Below are 19597 nucleotides of genomic sequence, written 5' to 3' on the forward strand. Positions count from 1 at the left end.
ATATGATGCACATGACAACCTTTGAGATGATACCAAGAAACCAGTAAATTCACCTCCAGTTATAAACTGGAATCAAGCTGTACGAAATCTGTTAGGCCAGGACTGAATCTCATAGGCAGCATGTGGGAGGTAAGATGGGTCAAAAAGTGAAGAAGTTTTTGTTTCTTGGACAGTTTCCTATTTATTTTTTGGCTTGTAATATCTCAAAAAAACTCTGCATAACTAAATGGTTTTTGTCAGTTGGTTTTGGCAAAGACTGACTATTTCCTTTTATTAGATATGGAGCACTGGGAGATGGGTGGAAACTGACCAGTTATTAACAGTTCTGCATGTCTTCAAGACAAAACTGATAAAATTAAAAATGCAGCATTGGGGAACTTTTTAATGTCTGAAAGGCCAAGATATGCATTTTGCAAATTCTGCACGAATGAAATATACTTTTTGAATTCTGCATGGACATGACATCCATTTAATAAAGTTCCTCGACTCCAATGTAGATTTAATAATGCTTCCTTCAAATCTCTACTCAAAGCTTACTGCCTTTAGTTAGCTTTCCCATGACGGCCTCCTCCCTGGCCTTGATTCCACTGTGTATGAATATTAATATCTCTGAAGAATAGATGATCATTGTTTTATATTTTACCCCCTCCTCATGCCTACTTCCCGTCCAGTGTTTATACTAATCTGTTCTATGTTACTGCATTATGTAACTGCTGTGCTTTTTTCCTAAAACTTTTCTGCTCAAAAATAGTGTGTCTGTTACATGCACCTTCGAGTAAGACTGCGGAAGTATCAATTCTAACCTGAACTTATAATTCTGTGTTCTAATGTTCATCTCTGCTTCCCTGTCTTGCTCTATCTTACAAAAAAGCCTGAATGCAGAGAGGACGAAAGTACCATGTGGTATGTGTAACAGGGAACCCCTGCTCCTGTTACTAGGACACCCACAGTGAGTAAAGGTCAGAGGATCTGGCAGATAAGGAGTTTATTGATGACCCTGGGATGGAGGGGCCAATCAGGATGCTGGAAGAAGTGCACTGAGTCATACAAGCTCCTTCCCATGTAGGAAGAGGGTGAGAAGGAGCAGTCTGACTTAGCAGGCTACAACAGAAGAAGCTCCAGGGCAAGGCTGCAGTGAAAAACAAACTGCTTGGTGCCTAAGGAGGACTGGAGAGCAAAAAAGACACAGCCAGGGAAACTCATAGTGGAGGGAGAAAGTAATAAACTGAGGTTAAAAGGATTTTGTTTCCAAAGCCAACAGGCTGGTGTTTACATTTCTGTTGGCAACCAAAGGATCAGGTTGTGGCTGTGAGGGAGAGGTACATAGATTGTGACAGGACAGTCATACCCCAGCCAGGGGAACAGTAAGTAAGAATTGGCAAAGCCCCTGAAGGCTGGGGCTTGAACACTAGACCTAGTCAGAGAGCAGGGCCAGAGAGCAAAAAGGGGTCGAGCTGTGTCAAGTGCAACCCTGATAAGGACCCAGAAACTCATGAAGACATCTCCTTCAAGAAGCAGCAGTGTGAGTGGCAAAGGATGCCCAGACATAACGGGGAAGACAGACAGGTCTGCTTGCCTCACAGGGCAGCCGTAGATCTTCCCATAAGCAGAAACTTAACATCAAAGACATGGCAGGCAATTAAGGAAAGCTGAAGGCATGATGAAAGGTCATTAGCAGGCATGCGGACCCACTGATTCCCCACCACCACTAGCACCAACAACAGTGTGGGCTACTGTATGCCTTTCCCACATGGGTGCTTTCTGTTCTTCAACAGCTTGCATATTTTAAATCTTTCAAATCTGTTTCTTTAGACCATTATGGGGATATTTTGTTTCCAAAATTTTGAGGCAAAATTCAGGAATGTAGCCACTACACATGCATCGCTATTATGCAAGTAAATACAGTATGCCTAATTTGTAATATAAAGAACACTTTTTAATTCACTATACACAAATGATGCTATAAGTGATAAAATAGTTATAAGAATAACAAACAGTAATTTGATATATAACTGTAACATCAACTATTTTTCTTGGGAATCTTTGAATTACGTTAGACTTTTGCCAAAGAAGTCTGGCAGTGAGTACAGATCTACTAATCACCTCTGTGAGGAGACAATTAACAGTTAATGGTAAAGAGGAGGTGTTAATGGTATGTGCTGCAGTTGTTGATAGCAATTAACCTTATAGATTTCATAAATATTAGGGCTGCAAAGGAACTTGCAAGAGCATCCAGTCCAGCCCCCTGCCTAAGGGGCAGGAAGTCAGCTGAGGTCAGATCACCCCAACAAGATAAGCATCCAAGCATTTCTTAAAGGTATCCAGAGTAGGTGCTTGCACCACTTCAGATTTTGAAAGTTTTAGTCTTGATAAGTGCAAGTTTTAATCTGGATGGAAGCTGGATCATGTTAATAGAAGAGGCAGAAGTTCCAATCCTTTCTGCATTATTAAATAAAAAATAGTAGTCACATGTGGGTGACCCAGGGCTAATGTGGACACAACTCTTGTTTCAGTGTTTTATATGCATCCCTGATTCACTATTTTCAGTTGTTACTAACATTATTTCTATCATAGTTGATGCTTTTTAAAAGAGAAATTTCTCAAGTTGTAGGCCAGGTGCTTATTAAAAATTAACTCTGGAACTAAAGAACAATTTGTTTATTAACTCAGGCTTTCAGGCTTGATCCCGTAAACCTTGTTCAGCAAATCACTGTTTTTAAGTTATGCACTGTGCCCATTACAAGGCTGGCCTTTTAACAGGAAGTATTGCTAAATTGAAATGTAATGGAATTTTTAATGAAAATAGCAGTCATGTTAAAAACATGATAGCATGATTATCTATTGGATAACTATCATATTGCATTAGTTCACTAGGGCTGCTTTAATATTTGTTAAAATGATTGGCCTTGTCCACATTAAGGATCAAATTGTGTTTATGTTGTGCTAGTTCAAATGTGGTAATTAACACTGTTTCTGATATAATGCACTTTCACACTATAGACAAAGCTTACCAACAAGGAGTAAATGGTGTATATACTAATATATCATAATTATTATGGGGCAGAGCCATTGTAGACTTGTGAAAAGAGGAATAGAAGTGGGAGTATAGAATGAAAAAGCAAAAAAGGGAAGAAGGTAAATGAAATATAGAATTCAAGGCTAGGGACAGACATTATGCATAAACCAGTTTAAGTGATCAAAAACTGGTTTAAACCCATAACAGAACAGATGCTCAGTACACGTAAACCAGTTTGAAAATGGCTGAAACTGATTTCAGATAAACCTGGTTGAATGTAGTATCAGAAGTAACTGATTTGACTTAAACCGGTTTATGCAATGTCTGTCCCAGACCCCTTGCTGGTTTAAGATCAGACAGGCTGCTCACCACACTCCCCCTCACCACTACCTGCTAAGTAGGAATTCCCACTCCCCTCTGCCTTGCTGAGGAGGTGTCTGTGTATTAGCTAGCAGACAACATGCTGGCTACAGCCCATGGTGAATCAACAGATAGAATCAACAGGCAGAATCAATGGTTAGCAGGTAATGTCCTTCTGTTGTTTTCTTAATGGGGTGAGTTAGGGGTGATAAACACTGTTATCAGTTCCCTACTGGGCTAATCAGAGCATCCTGCTGTGTCTTGCCTGGCCACACCGCCCTTCAGCTCAGTGCTGTGGAAGGAAAGGAGAGCTGCTCTAGCACCACCTGGCTTCTAGCCTGAGCCACTGCAGGCATGTGCCTGCATTTCTGCGATGTCTCTGGTTACAAAACTGAGTTAGCCTAGTTAGGTTAGACTAATGATCGAATCAATTCAGCTGAGGGTTTTTGAATGTCTGTCCCTAGCCCAAGTCTTTGAAGCAGATGTATTGTCTTTTCTTTTCTTTTTGTACAACATCCAGAGCAATAGCAGCCTGACTGAGGCATTTGGGCACTACTGTACTACAAGTTATTGCTCTTTGTTCCACTTTAAACAGTATCACAGTCACAGTTTGGTTGTATTTACTGAGAACTACATTACTGGAAAATAACTGTATTATGATTATACAAATGTCTAATTGTTGATTGGGTAATTATGGCTGGCAGCAAATCAGCAGAGGGATTCACATGATGTACAGCTACTGGGAAATAATTACAGTCATTACAGGAATGAGGTTCCCACAACCAATCAGACTGCAGGAAAATGTGTAACTGAATCAAAAAAGAAGAGTTTGTGTGTCAGTAACTACACAGAATCCCAGCACTCTGATTGGCAGGGTCAACCCCATCTTAGCACAATAAAAAAAATCCCTGCATCATAGAAACAATCTGGAATAGTGACTGTTTGCCACAGAGATGATCTAAAAATACACAGTGTGTAGCAATTCAGTGAAAATATTTTGTAACAACATGGATATTGGTCTTCCCAGCTGAATTGATACTTACTGTTTGAAGGCACCAATTTGTTACAAACTGACACTCAAATTTGTGATACAAACTTTTTCAAATACTAAACTCTTGAGGACCTGTTTTGCATGACTATTCACTTTCTGATGGCAAGGCCCCAAAGGAAAAAGCCCTAAAGATTTTACAATAGCAAATAGGAATTCTCCTTTAGTTGAAATGCTAGGGCCAGTGTTTTCTGAACAAAACACTCTGGGTTCATCTCTGAAGCTTCAAGTGTGATGTTCAGCTAGCAAACATGATTATGCAAGTAAATTATGCTCCTGTGTCCAGGAGCTCTTCCTAACTCAGGAGATGCATGGGCCAACCAGAGGTGACGCGCTGCTGGACTTGGTCCTGGCTAAGAGAGACAACCTCATAACCAACTTAAATATAGAGGAAAGTCTGTGCAACAGCGACCATGGAACCATGATGTTCATCGTCCAACATAAGGCAGACAAGTCTTGGACTTCAAAAATGCAAATTTCAACAAGCTTAGGTCACTAGTGGGGAAAGTGCTGTGGGACCAGGGACCAAAGGTGAAACATGTGCACAAAGAGTCATATCCTTCAGTATATGATCCCTAAAGCACAAAGGAAGTCCATTCCCACGCAGAGAAAAGGTAACTGGGAAGCCCTCTTGGCTAAACAGTGACATCATGGTCCTCTTAAGAAAGAACAAAGAGGCTTATAAACAATGGAAACTTAGGGAGGGCCCCAAGGAGGACTATTCTACAATGGCCTGCATTTTCAGGGAACAGATAAGACAGGCTAAAACAGCGACTGAACTTAGATTAGCAAGGGTAATCAAGGACAACAAGATGTCCTTGTTTAGGTGCATAAGGAACAGGAGGAAAACAAACAGGAGTGTGGGGCTCAATGAGTCAGGAGAGCTGGTTACTGGTCCCCAGGAGAAAGCTGAACTCATGAATGGCTACTTCACCTTGGGAAAACCATGCCAGGTAGACTAGAGGATGAGCATGGTAGGAATAATCTCCTTCCTACTTTTGCCGTAGAATTGGTATATGACCAATTTAAAAAAATAGACATACAAGTCAGCAGGACCAAATGATCTTAATTCAAGAGTGCTGAAGGAGCTGGACAAAGTCACTGCGGAACTCCTGGAAAAACTCTTCCACAGCTTGTGGCACTCTGGAGAAGTCCCTGAGGACTGGAAGATGGCCATTGTTGTGCCCATTGACAAGAAGGGCAGAAGGGAGGACCCAGGTAACTATAGGCCAATCAGCCTAACTTCCATCCTAGGGAAAATCCTAGAAAAGTTCATCAAGGAGTCTATCTGTGATAAGCTTGCAGAACATAAGATTCTGAATGACAGCCAGCATGGCTTTGTTGCAGGCATGTCTTGGCTTACCAACCTCATCTCCTTCTATGACCAGGTAACTTGCCACCTGGACATGAGAAAGCAGGTTGACCTGGACTTCCAGAAGGCCTTTGATCTAGTATCCCACAATGTCCTCATGAAAAAATTGGGGCATTGTGGACTTAACTCCAAGACAGTCAGGTCGCTGAGAAACTGGCTGCAGGATAGGACCCAGAAAGTTGTTGTGAACAGATCTGTGTCATCTTAATGAGAAGTGGGCACTGGTGTCCAACAGGGGTCGGTGCTTGGTTCAGTTCTTTTCAACATTTTTATTAACGATTTGGATGTGGGGGTGAACAGCTCACTGGCCAAATTCGTGGACAACACCAAGTTATGGGAGAGCATGGTCATGCTTGAAGATAGCCTATAGATATAGGTGGACTTAGACAAGCTAACAAGTTGAACAGACCAGAACCTGATGAAGTTCAACATCAAGAAATGTTAAGTTTTCCACCTCAGAACAATCAATCCCCAACACATCTACAGGCCTGGCAGCACCAAACTAACTAACATCACAAATGTAAGGGACCTGAGGTTAATAATAGACCACAGTATGAATATGAGCTGGCAGTGCAATGCTGTAGCCAGTAGTGCAAATAATACTCTGGCATGCATCAATCGATGCATGTACAGCAAAACCAAGGAGGTGATTCTTCTGCTCTACTCAGCACTGATGAGACTGCAGCTGGAGTACTGCATCCAGTTCTGGGCACCACACTTTAACAAGGACCTGGACAAGCTTGAGAGAGTCCAAAGAAGAGCCACCCGTATGATCAGAGTCTTATACAGCATGCCATACGAGGAAGGCTGAGAGATTTGGGACTCTTCAGCCTGTGGAAAAGAAGGCTGAGAGGGGACCTGGTGGCAGCTCACCACTACATCAGGGGAATACATCAAGGGCTCGGTGAGCAACTGTTCATCACGGCACCCAAGGGGAAAACCAGGAGTAATGGCCACAAATTCCTCAAAGACTGATTCAGGCTCAACATTAGGAAAAACTTCGTCAAAGTGAGGATGTCCAGACTTCGGAACAAGCTCCCTCCAAAGATGGTGCAATCACCTACCCTGGAAATCTTCAAGAGACTAGACAGTCACCTTTCTGGGGTCACCTGACCCCCAGTTATCTTTCTTGCTTGGTGCACGGGGCTGGACCTGATGATCTTCCAAGGTCCCTTCCAGCCTTATAATCTATGAATCTATGAATACACGTAGGTAAATTGTTCATGGCTCTGGATGTGTTATGTAATCATTCATACATGTACCTCATTTCACTCTCTAATGAGGGGAACTAGAAAGAACATACTTTTAATGAATCCCTACATTGCAATTAATGTTTTTGCTTTCCCTAAAATATTTCTATGCTTGCCCCATGAACCATTCAGACTGTGATTGGGCTTTCAAGCTTCATCCACTCATTGATCATTTGGCTGAAAAATTTAAAAAGCTGTTCACTCCTCACCAAAACATTTCTCTTGCTTTTTATTTAGGGGGAGAATCATTTTAAATAGTAGTGCTCAGTGCTGTAGTGCTCAGTGCTGTACGGGAATTTACAAAGCCTCCATGGGAGTTCCACCAAGTCTATCCTGTGTGCTGCTTTACTATCTCAACTGGAAAGATCTTAGATGTTGAGTCCCTTCCCTTCCCCCAAACTGCTATCTTATGGTTAAATTACAATGTAGAAATCATATAGGACCTTATGCTTCTCTTGCTGAGCTCTATACATACCATTTATAAGTGAACAAATTCAAAATATGTATTCTTTCACTGTTCTTGGACATGCCAGCATCAGATTTCACCATACCATCAAGTAGAAATGGCAACTCAAAACAACCGATAAAACTAGTAACAATGAAAAACTACTACTCAGCACTTTGAAGAGGTACTAGGAGTAAAAATCACTGGTAAAAGATTTTGTATATTCTCACAATTAAAGCCAATTTTAGATTCCACTACAAGTCAAGACGTACATGATAAATCTATGCGAGTTGTAGAGTATATTAAACACATGGGAATGACGGAAGGAGGAGAGCTGGCCAAAAAGCAGGGCTTCCAGTTCATGGGAAATTTCATTTATTCCTAATCTTTTTTTCAGTCTGAATCCAATTTTTTTTTAATTTCCCAGAGCTAACAGCAGAGGTAAAATTGATCAATATATCAATTTTACAAAGCAGCTTCAGGAATCTCCCAGATCTGTTGTTCAAGGACACCAGCACCACGCAGGACTTACAAGCTTTGAATCCCAGGTCTGCCTCAGGGACCCTGGAAGCTCTGAGAGCCCTTGCTCCAGTCAGGATTCTCAGGTGTAGCAGGCTTGCTTTTAGGAGCTTGGGTTGAGTCCCAGGCTTGAAATCTTGCTGTTTTGATTGGTGGAGCCCATCCACCAATCAGGAGGCAGCAAGAAGAGTTAAGTCACACTCCTTTCCTAAGGGGAGAGGGAAAGGAGCTTCTCACCCCCCTCACCCCCACCCCCTGGACCTGATTGAAGACTGCAACACTCAGGTCCAGAAGACTTCAGGGGCAGAGCCCTGGGGAGTATAAAAGGAGCTGCATGCCCAGCACGAGGGGAACACATCCGGGACAGAGAAGAGATGAGTGGGGCTTAGAAAAGCTGAGGAGAGCTGTGAAGCAGGGCGAAGCAGTAACCCAGAAGCACCCCTGAAGACTTCCATCAGCAGAGAATGGCAGACGGCTCCAGCACCTAGGCTCTTGGTGTGCAGCATGGTGTCCAGACCCTGGAAGCTGCATGAGGCAGCTGGGGTCTGCAACCTTGGGTGTGTGGCCAGAGACACGGTGCACAGGCCAGTGCACAGAGCAGGATCTTTGGAGTGCTTGGGCGGCTCAGGTCCTCAACCCCCAGAACGAGGCTGGGAGCTAGATGTAGGAGGTGCTGTACAGAGGGTCTGGGAGGGGATCGAGCCTGGTGCTACACGAGGCAGCCCAGGCCTCCAACCCATAGCAAAAGGTTGAGACCACAGACTCAGACAGTGCTCAGGCTACTGAGCCAGCAGACAGGGATAAGCCAGAGGCCCCAGAAGCCCTGAAAGGCAGAGCCCTGTTCCAGGGGACAGTAACACCCCTGAAGCCCACCACAGGCAAGAAAGCAGCTTGGCGTGGAGGACAAGAGCCACCTTCCAGTCCTGGCAGCTGTGAGCTGCAGGGAAAAGAGAATTCCCACAGGGGAATCCTGGTTAGTTAAGGGCTCCTGAAAGTGGAGGTCTCACTGGGAGGGGCCCCCTAAAGTTACCAGCTTCCTTGTAGGGCTTGGGAAATGCTCAAAGGCATTGGGGTTTACCCTTGGAATTAAGTTTATCTTTGGTGTTCTTGTGTCATAGGTGGTGTGATGTCATGCCTTATATTTTGTGAATCTCTCATGTTTGTAAATTAGTAGATGAGTAGAGTCCTAGAGCTCTGCTGGGACTCCCTGTTATTATTTCACCTGTTGTTTATTTGTGGCTTATTTATCGTTCACCCATACTTATCTATAGTTTATCTGTTGGCTATCTATGTTTATTTTGGGGTTTATCTGTTTCACATCAGATACTTACCTGTGTCTAGAGCACTGGTTTTATAGCATTTACCCAGAGGGTATTGTTTATATTATTTGTTTAGATAGATATATTGTACATATGTTTATATCCACGTCTCTTTTCCTTGTGATAACTATATACAAATTTATTTACATTAACTTAAAAGTCCCTTGACTGTCCTGGCCTGGTTCTATAGGGACAGAGGGAAACTGAGCTGTCTGTAGTTCTCCCACAACACACCTGCCAGCTAACAATTCCCTTCAATTGGAGAAGGGGAGTATATACCCGAGTTACCTGAGCTACACAGGGCTCCCAAACTCTGCGATGCAGACCTGGGTGCCAGCTCCCACTTAGAACCCATGCTTCCTGGAATGTCATACTATTCAGCCCTGGAGAGCTACCTGGTAGGTCTTCTTCAGAGCCTCAAATCCTGGAGTCTTACCAGATGAACTGCCCTGAGCCTGTGGAGCTACACCTTGCAAGGACCCTGGTTGCAGGACAGACCTGCCATGCAGACTACTCTAGGGCAGAGGACCTTCAGCTCCCAGGTCCCTGGTTCTGAAGTCAAATGGCAAGCAGGCTGCCAGAGTCAGGGACTCCACACTTCCAAGGATCCAAGCTTCAGGACAGATCTGCCAAGTAGACTGTCCCAAGTCCTAGATCCTAGAAGCACACAATTCTAGTCTGACAGAAAAAACAATAAGGTTCCACCCAAACTTTATCCTAGGTACAGCAGACATCCATGGAAACTGAGATGCTTTAAACAAACATTTTTGGCTCAACAAACTAGCTTTTTTTCCAATTAGCTCCTTTCAGGAGTCAGAGCAAACAATGGAGCCCTATGATACCATGTGCAAAAGTGTGTGCTAGTATATAAAAATGGAGACATTATGGAGAAAATGAAACTATTTAAAGTATTTTCAGGATTTCTAAAATAATTTCTCTTCAGATTTCTGAGAGAAATGGCAGGTATCCAGATGAATGTATGGAAGTGGCTTAATTCCTTCCTGGAGGGATGTACTTAAGTCATAATTGGAAAACACATCTCTGCCATTAGACTCTGACTTGAGGAGTCCTCCGAAGATGAATTCTTTCCCTGATAATTTTCAGCATCCACAATACAGACTGAAATGCCAGCAATATCCATAAGACAAATGAACAACCTACTGTTCAGCACACAACTATGCTGCTGCTATGAAGATGTCTCTGGGCTTGGAGTAAACCAGCTCAAAATGAAGAACAGTTAAAATAAAACAGAATCCAAGCAAGCTAAAGATGATGCTGTGGACATTGGAACAGTACATAACGATGGTGGAGTCTTCTTTAGTTGAAACTAGGTTGGCAAGGTTTTTTGGGTAGATGTGATATCTTTTATTAGACCAACTTAGTTGAAACTGTACACCCACAGTTGTTCAATTCAGTCCACGGCTCATGAATTCCTAGCTAATGCTAAGCTCTGAAAGAGCAATATACTCAAGTAATACTTTTCTATAATTTCTATTTGTCTAGGAAACTTCATAATAACAGATGAATACCTGGCCTCAGTTATTCCTGTCTTCATCACTTCTCAACTGGACTTCAGCAATCTGGGTATGAAGCCTTTAGCACTTAGGAAACTCTAAGTAGTACAGACTGCTGCAGTGCACCTAGTCAGTCACAAAGGCTACCCAAACTGCGCCCAACCTGTTCTCTACACTAATTTTCCATAAACATTTCTACAGAATTTTGATTCAAACTCAAGGTCTTGGTCCTTATCTTTAGGACACACAAAGATGTAGGCTTAGGTATCTGAACAACCAGGATAAAGATTAAATTTGACAACTGCCCACCTCTGGCACAATGGAACAGTCTACAATGGACACAATAACGTCAAACTCAGCTCTGTGGGAGACAAAACGCTCTCAAGGGCCAGTCGGAGACTATGGCATGAACTCCCCCAGGAACTAAGGGCCACTACAAACCTCTCCACATTTTGTTTCAAGTGAAAGGTGTATTTCTTTGACCTTGTCTAAGATAAGCACATAGCAACATGTAGGTTCAAAAATTAAAAAATCATTTAAAAACTCCATACCAAAAATAAAATATCAAGGCAACGTTGTATCACCCTGCATGTGCCTTTGCCCATAAAAAGAGCGCGGAACAACAAACAATGCATGACAAATGTTAGTAACATTGCTTAAAGCACTAATGCAAGCTACTCTGATACTATGATGATAAACAGAGTATAAGAAAGAACCTACACACACACACACACACACACACAGAATAGAAAAGAATAGAATAATTCTGAATGAATTCACCAGTATGCTCAAAACATTCAGGTTGTTTCCCCTCAGAGACTGCAGATTAGCAACATTCTCACATACCTTTGAACTAGAAAAGCATGCTGGGAAATGGCATCCAATAACAAAATACTTCAAAATGGGCATATCAAACATTGCTACCAATGTACTTCTGAGTTGCAATGTAATATAGCTAGCCTAGGTAGATTTATTTTCGCTGCAACTGTGGTGTACTCATTTTCAAGCAAATACAGAGAAAATGTTTCACTTTGCAGCTATTTCACAATGGCCTGGGTACAAAGTGAAAATTGAGGGTGTGCTTGTAGATGCACTGAATTCTTTAGTGCACATTTGGAAAACATGGTTTATAGAGTTGTTTCCCTCAATGTCTAAAAAAATTAAAGAGAAGAATTTTTTTCAGTTTCTATGTAAAGTTAGATTACTAAAATTCACATGTAGGTATCAGGTGGACTGATTTTAAAAGGCACTGAACACCAATAGGTGTGGATGGAAGTTACACATCTGCAGAAATCAGAATGTTTTTATGTAGATGCCTAAATCCAGGTGCATAACTTAAGACACTGAAAGTAAAAAATATTGGTCATAGTGTCTGCACTAAAAGAGATAGGTGTAGGGTCATAATTTGTTATTACCTAAAAGATTCCTCAAAGGCTAAATAAATGCTTTGAAAGATGCTATTCCTCCATTACAAAGTGAAAAGAAACCTCTGTAAAAAATTATGCATCCACACCAGGTAACACAGTGCCAAGGAAAAGGCCACGATCAAGACACCAGTCTAAAAATAGCACATAATCAATTCTAAACCTCATCTGCATTTGCTGGTTAAAATGTGCAGACAATGACATTATGTACTGTTCACTCCAAAATTACCCAGTTTGCCAATCTAGAGTGTTGTGAAAGGTTCCTGATTATGGCGATATTCCCACATTATTTTATTTGAAACAGAAAGGCCTATAGGAGTATTGGAAATTGTTTTCCAATGCTAATATTTTGCTCTAAGTGATGAAATGGTGTTGATATAAAATAACACCTTATTAATCTCATACTATAGCAATATTTGTCCCTAATTTTGTCATCATATAAATGACAACTATGTCTTTGCTCACCAAGTAAATTGTATTTCATAAATAATAAAATCAATACTTCATCATTTTCCACAAAGATCAGAGGTATTGGTCATGCATTGTGTTCAAATAATAAAACATAATTTCTAATCTAGTTGTGTTTTAAAGGCCCCTATGTGACTCAGGCTTTGACCCAAGTAAAACATGTAAGTATGTGCTTAACTTTAAGTATGTGAATCGTCTCAGTAAAACCAGTGGCACGACTCATTATCTTTAAAAGCATGTGTTCATGAACATAGGCTTAACCTAAGTGTATAAAGGACATCTGATGGGCTAGAAAATGCATAGATACAATGAAAAATACTTTGTGATACCTTTGTAATGGGAGTCCTTAAGGAATTCAAATATGTTTCTCTTAGTAGGAAAGCGATTTGAAAGATACTGAAAAGGTAGCTTTGTTGCTGCCTAGGTTTTGATGTAGCTGTCACTAGGCTGGAAGCAAAAGTCCCACTGCCTTCAACAGGAGTGGGCTTAAACCTTAAACATAACATTTTTTATTATTTGAGTAATATCCTAAATGTGAAATGTTGAGATATCCTGGAATCCAGACATTTAGATAATTTTAAGTAAACTCTGCATGTGCTTTAAAATCTTATTGTTATAATCTTTACCATATCTGCAACAGGGGCAGGATGTATTTGTGTTATCTTTGACATCAGATTACTGGTTAAATAAGCAATTATTTTATTTCTATCCAATTAAAAGGACTTTAGATGATTTTTCCATCGATACTTGAGTCTTGGGGGTTTTTTTACTTCAGAAAAATATTATTTTATATGTAAATGTCAATATATTGTATTGTATTCTTTTATTTAATGATTTCCCCCTGCATTTTTGGAACAATTGGTTTATTAGACATTGACATCCCAAAGATTTTGGCACTGAGGAATAATTCAGATTGTCCTGGGAAAGCATACAGAAAAGATACATAGGGCCCTGCTACATGTTCAGATTGACACTGGATAAAAACCAGCTACAGAGTAGTTACACAATTTCAAGCAGTAACTTTGGCTCTTTTCATAACTGGACAGAATTTTTTAGCATGTGACAATTACTTTGTACATATGGCTAAATTTATTGCACAATTAACCAGTTAATTGCGTAATATATGTAACGTGTAGCAGGAAGTATAGTTAGTGAGATTAGAAATAGCACAAGACTCTCCACACACAGAACCTGAAGGCACTGAAATACCTTTAGCAACAATGGGATCAGAAGAACTGATGCAAGGTAAGGTAAGGTTATACCATAATGCATTTAAAAGCTACAAGTACAATTTTAATTATATTTTGTTTCTATGCCAAAAATTGCTAACAAATGTAAAAAAGACACAGCCTTAGTGAAATCCTACATGTTAATTAGTTATAATATAAGTGCTAGAAAAGATCTGGCTATTTTACCTGCAGTTATATGTTCTATTTGCCTTCCTGTCACCCACCATTGGTAGAACATTAGGCAGACTGCAAGGCGCATCAAAAAGTAACTATTGAGCACAGATTTCTGCTGATGGCAGGATTTTGAAATGCTCAAGGCACTGGCAGTCAACATGTATGTAAATGACAGCATCAACTCTGTATTTAATCCTTTTGAAAAGTAACACTGCAAGAATACATTTAAAATTCTGTTAAGCAACATAATGCAAAGAAATGGTTCCTAAAACTGAACATACCCAGCCATTTCCAACTGTTACAGTAATGTGCAGTCATGACATAATTAAATATTCATAAACTCGAGGGAGACAGAAATGCTGTCTACAAATATTAGAATATCTAAAGCCACCATTTAGCATTTTAGGAACAGATATATTCTATCCACTTTTTAAAGCCATGTTCATATGACTGGTGTTTGAAACTATTAAATTACAACAATAGCATTACGTTTACAAGATGGTCAAAAAAAATCAAAAAGTATGAGGTACAAAACATGTAAATATTGTGAGCTAATAGTCTCCAATAAATGGCAGAACATTTTTTAAAAATATGTATCACGATGATCCATCTTTGATTAGAGGAATATGTGGCCTGACTTAGCTAGTGAATTAATTTATTGCATTTCGGATTTACATTTCTTCATTGTCCAACTGTTCTCTCTCACATTTCTAAAACAAAGCTAACTATGCCACGGTAAAATACTTTATGAAACATGACTCACTTCCAGCACAATGCAACATTCTCTTTTCATTTAAAATGCAATTAAAAATGGTGTGTGCGATATCTAGTCACATACAAATTACCCAGACTTCAATAACATTGTAGTCCTGTTTGCAGCCATTGAACACGTGTGGATTACTCTTGGCAAAATTCATCCTAATACTAAAACTTAGGCATTTGTCAGCAGTGTGTGTCTGTTACAGACTTACACACACATATTCGTAGGCTTCCCTTTCGTCAACTCACGCTGAGAAAAATTAATGGAAATGAAGACGATGCCTACAGACAAAAGCACTGAGCACTGCACGCTGCTAACGTTATATTATTATTACGACAGTATTTTCTGTTCCATTCACTGTCCTTTCGGATGCATTTAGCAGAAGATATATAAGCGCCAGAAGAATGCAATCTGACCCATTTCTGGTTGAACTCAGTTACCCGAAGGCTTTCGCTCGCTACAGTAGTAAGCAGCTGTCCCCTCGTCTACAATGACACAGCAGGGCAGCTTTACTGGGCTGCCTGGGCTGGGTTTCCTCACAGGTAACTCGCCCCTTGCCCTCAGGTAGAAAAAAAACCCATGCTAGGGGAGAAGGGGCTCTCGACAGATACCAAATGCGGCAAGTCGGGGGAAACTTTTAGTGCAAGGGTTTCATCATTTTGCATTCCCCTTCAGCCAAAGGCACTTTCAAGGCACTGTCCACAGAACAATGCACGGCAGGTGGAGATGGACGGGCAGGGCAGCTCCCCTGCCCTTCCGCCACCTCAGCCCCTGGCGCCTCTCCCCTCTGCCTCCGCCCGAGGACAGCCCCCGTGCAGAGGCGGCGGCGGCGGCGAGCCCGGCGGCTCGCACTTCCCAAAGTCATTCTCCCCTTCCTTCCCCGCACAAGGGCGCCCCACCCCTCTCCTCATTCTCCAGCTGAGCGCAAGGCTGAGGAGTTGATTCAACACAACGGAGGCGGCTGGGCTGGGCGATGCCCGGCTTTGGAGGCGGCAGACCTACCTTTTTGTCTTCCCTCTCGCTGGTCGGCCTCTTCCCCGGGTGATCGCTGGCACTGCTGGCACTTGCACTTTCCCCCGGCTGCTCATCCTGCTGCCGCTGCTGCTGCTGCTGACAGCCTCCGGCCCCCTGCGCGTGGGGGATGGGCTCCGGGCACGGAGAAACTCCCTTCACATCCATCTCCATCTTCCAGCGCGCTGCCTTTCGAGACAAAAGCAGACAGGAATACTTTCCGCCGCCCGGCGTCTTGCCGGCTCGCTTTTGGGTGCCCCCCCCCCCCCTTGTTAAGGTTGGATCAGGAGGCTGTGGCACGCATGGCTCTGTCCGCACCGATCCGGCGCCTGCAATTCGCCCCTAGAGCCTCCAGACTTTTGCATCCAGCGTGTGTGTCCTTGGTGCTCTGGCCTTCAATCGCCCCTAAACAGCGAAAGCTAACTAAGCAGCTCGCTAGCGACTGTCGGGTCAACCCCCACCCTGCTCCCTCCCCTCCGGCTAGTTGTGGTGATTATTTACTCGCTGCTATCTAGTCCGTCCCAGGCCCGGGCACGCGTTTTGAGCACAGCCTTTGGGACAAAGTTAACTGGAGGTGGCTGTGGGAGGGATCGCCGGGCTGCAACGCTGCCAATAACCCGGTAATGTCAAGTAAAAGTTAAACCTTCCCCCTCGCCTCCCCTCCCCCTCGCCCAGCTCCCAGGCAAGCACGAAAGAGCAACGGAAAAGAAAGCGGATTCCGACCTGTGTGAGGTGCCGGTGGCGCGGAGGAGACAGGGCTGTGCCCCGACCCGGGCTTTTGTTTCCACCCCCACCCCCACCGCACGCACACACACACACACACGCCCGTGTAGCAAATGTGGTCTCCTGGCTGTGGCTCTCCTCTCCGTGCTCCGGGTGGCTGTGTGTGGCTGGAGCTCCCTCTCTCTTAGCCTGCCAGCGCCACGCAGCACTGCACAAGGAGAGCTGGAGTAAGGAGAGCAACCCAGAGCCAATTTAGGCAGGAAAGCTAAATCAGGACCGGCCACCGGCTCTCCCGGTTTATTAGCACCGGGGGGAGGAGGGGATGGGGGAGAAAGAGAAGAAATCCCGTGGAAATAGTTCAGTCCATCGAGCCTGCAATGTCCACACAGGAGGCGTGTGTTCCCCCGGCTAATCGCCTGTTCAGGCTGGAAGTTAGACATGGCAAAGGGTGTGGGGGGCGGGGAGCAACCTCATTAAGAAAGGTTTAATTACGAGAGTCAGGCTTGGGATAGTGACACTTGATCTCGCCCGTGGCTACTCTGAGTGGTTCACGAAATGGATGGGGAGCTTCGACCTGATCACTCTTAAATCAGGGCACCATCAGGTGACCAGTCTGCACTTCTAAATATAACACCGCATTGTCCTGAGGAGCTCCTGCTCTGAAAGTTAGCTGGGAACAGCTAGTGAAAGTCTGCAGCTTCCACGAAGATCTATAGGCAGGCATGTGCATGGGTGCACGCACCTTACAACATGCAATATGTGCTCTAAAAATGTGACAGGGACCTTTCTAATCGCAATGAGCAACTCCCTACAGATCTAAAGCTCCCTCCAGAGGTGGTGCAATCACCTACCCTGGAAATCTGCAAGAGGAGACTAAGACAGTCTTGCTGGGGTCACCCCTGACCCCCAGTTATCTTTCCTGCTTGGTGCAGGGGGCCTCCCTTCCAGCTTAACGTTACAATCTATAAATTTATCTATAAAGAAGAAACCTCAGGAGCTTTGTCCTTTGGTAAGTAACTAATACAGTATTACATGGAACCTTTTTGGTTTCATTCTGCCCGAAATGGGCTTGTTATTACATCTGTTCTTGCAGATCTTATTGAAACAACATGCTGGGTGAAGGGCAAGTTAATTTTGCAGTGGTGAAAAACAGGCTATTCATGTTTTAAATATGCACATTTAAAAATATTTGAGCATTAAAAAAGTCAATCATCTTCTGGTAAATGTGGGTTTATTTGCTTCTCAGTTACAGGAGCCTAAACCTCCATAGAAATCATTAGAGTTAGAATTCAAAATTGATGTAAATAAAACCAGAATTATACCCTATTTTATTTTATATCAACTCACTTAAATATAGTGTATATTTTTGCAGGGGAAAGGCAAGGGATTTGAAAGTATTATGCAGTAAACTCATCAGAATGCAATGGTAGCTAACAAACTTGGCTGTGGGCTTTGTTGGTGACATGTTTCCATAGCCATAATCATTCCAAAAAGAGCTCATAGGCAAGCCTCCCAATCCTCCACCCCTCAAAAACTTAAAACTTCAGTTAAAAACAGACAAAAGTTAAACCAAATTCAAACACTTCATTATGTACTGTGAAGTTTACTAGAGCTAGGCTTCAGATCTAAATCTGAATGTAGGGGCCCTTGTTCGAGAAATATCTACCACTAATCCTAAATCAGTGGTTTTCAGCCTCTGGTCTGCAGACTCCAGGTGGTCTGCAGACTATCTAAGGGGTCTGTAAAAGATGACTGTGATCAATCAAAACTATATAAGTACCCACACTTATCATTCAAAGTGGTCTGCACCTCCATTCAAAATTTCCAAAGAGGTCCAACACCTCCATTCAAAAATTTTTAGGGGTCCCCAATATAAAAACATTTTGAAAACAACTGTCCTGTGCATTCCCAGAAACTCACAATACCTTCCTATGTGCTCTAAGTGGCTATGATGAGAAATAGGGAAAGAGAGGCAATTTCTTAGATAATCATATTCCTAGTCCATCTGGAAATCTGTACAAACCCAAATATTTGAATGGGGACTTTTCCTCCTACTGTTGTCTGTATATATTCATAGTGAAAAGTACATAACAGACTACTGCATTTTAACATGCCTATGCTATCTAACTGCTGAGGTAGGGTATGTATGGAGAAGAGACCAGTAGCCAGATCTTATTTCAAAGTAGTTGCCCTGGGATTGGCAGGGAGGCAGGAACCATCCAGTTCTAATTAATATGGCTGGTAAATTGTGGAAAGAAAAGCAGAATTACAGAGATGTAAAATGATTTGCCCAAGGTCATGAATCCAGTCAGTGGAATCATTCATATAAAACTAGATGTCTGCTTATAAAAACGGCAGTTGCTGTGTGCAGATATTTTTTCCAGACATCTTTCATGTATATTTGTGTATATAATAATATGAAATAAGGGGGTGATTTTTGTATGTATTTATGCATCTGTTTGAAAATCGCTATTATAAATGTGCGGGATGTATGCAATCCTTTCAAGTAAAGTAGCATTAGGTATCTGTCAAGGGAGACACTAAGTTTAACTTTCTAGTGCCTCGCATGTCTGTTGGTTCAAGGTTCACCTACCAGCCACAATCAGTATATGCATAATTTTGACCTTTTACTACCCTCAGACAATTCAAATCAAAGGTTTCCTGTTGTCAGCTCAAACTCCTTGGGGCCTCGCTCAACACCATATCTGTCAACTTGCATTCCAGACTATTTCATTCTTTTGGTTGAGAGTTGCAAACAGAGGTGCCTCCTCATGAAGATTCTGACCTTATCGATAATTCCCTCTGTACTATACATTTCAAAGTGGCTGACACAGATGTTCACTGAATCATTTTGCCACCCATTGATCTCTGTTTTTGTTCTTTAAGGGACCTTACTGTGAGTCTGCAAACATTCAATAACCTGCAGGCTACTGTCACACTCAAGCTCTCATGTATGGAGGTATTT

The 19597-nt window shown here is 42.4% G+C and overlaps 1 protein-coding gene across 8 annotated transcripts in view; it reads right to left on the bottom strand.

Moving 5' to 3' along the window:
- The window catches only part of RBMS3 (RNA binding motif single stranded interacting protein 3), a 1078291-nt gene extending 1061466 nt beyond the window's left edge, over positions 1-16825 (bottom strand). For 3 of the 8 annotated variants that reach the window (XM_090046485.1, XM_090046477.1, XM_090046482.1), the window contains exons 1-2: positions 16633-16825; positions 15901-16098 (exon numbers count right to left, since the gene is read on the bottom strand). In XM_090046485.1, the coding sequence (XP_089902611.1) occupies positions 15901-16083 (183 nt within the window). In that variant the 5' untranslated portion in view covers positions 16084-16098; positions 16633-16825. Of the gene's footprint in view, positions 1-15900; positions 16099-16410; positions 16518-16632 lie in introns of those variants that run through there. The other 5 variants (XM_090046479.1, XM_090046481.1, XM_090046478.1 and 2 more) reach the window with 5 other exon arrangements.
- Positions 16826-19597: the final 2772 nt, after the last annotated feature.

This window comes from Crocodylus siamensis, chromosome 5, assembly GCF_052110815.1.
Source record: "Crocodylus siamensis isolate JL-2025a chromosome 5, ASM5211081v1, whole genome shotgun sequence".
NCBI lineage: Eukaryota > Metazoa > Chordata > Crocodylia > Crocodylidae > Crocodylus > Crocodylus siamensis.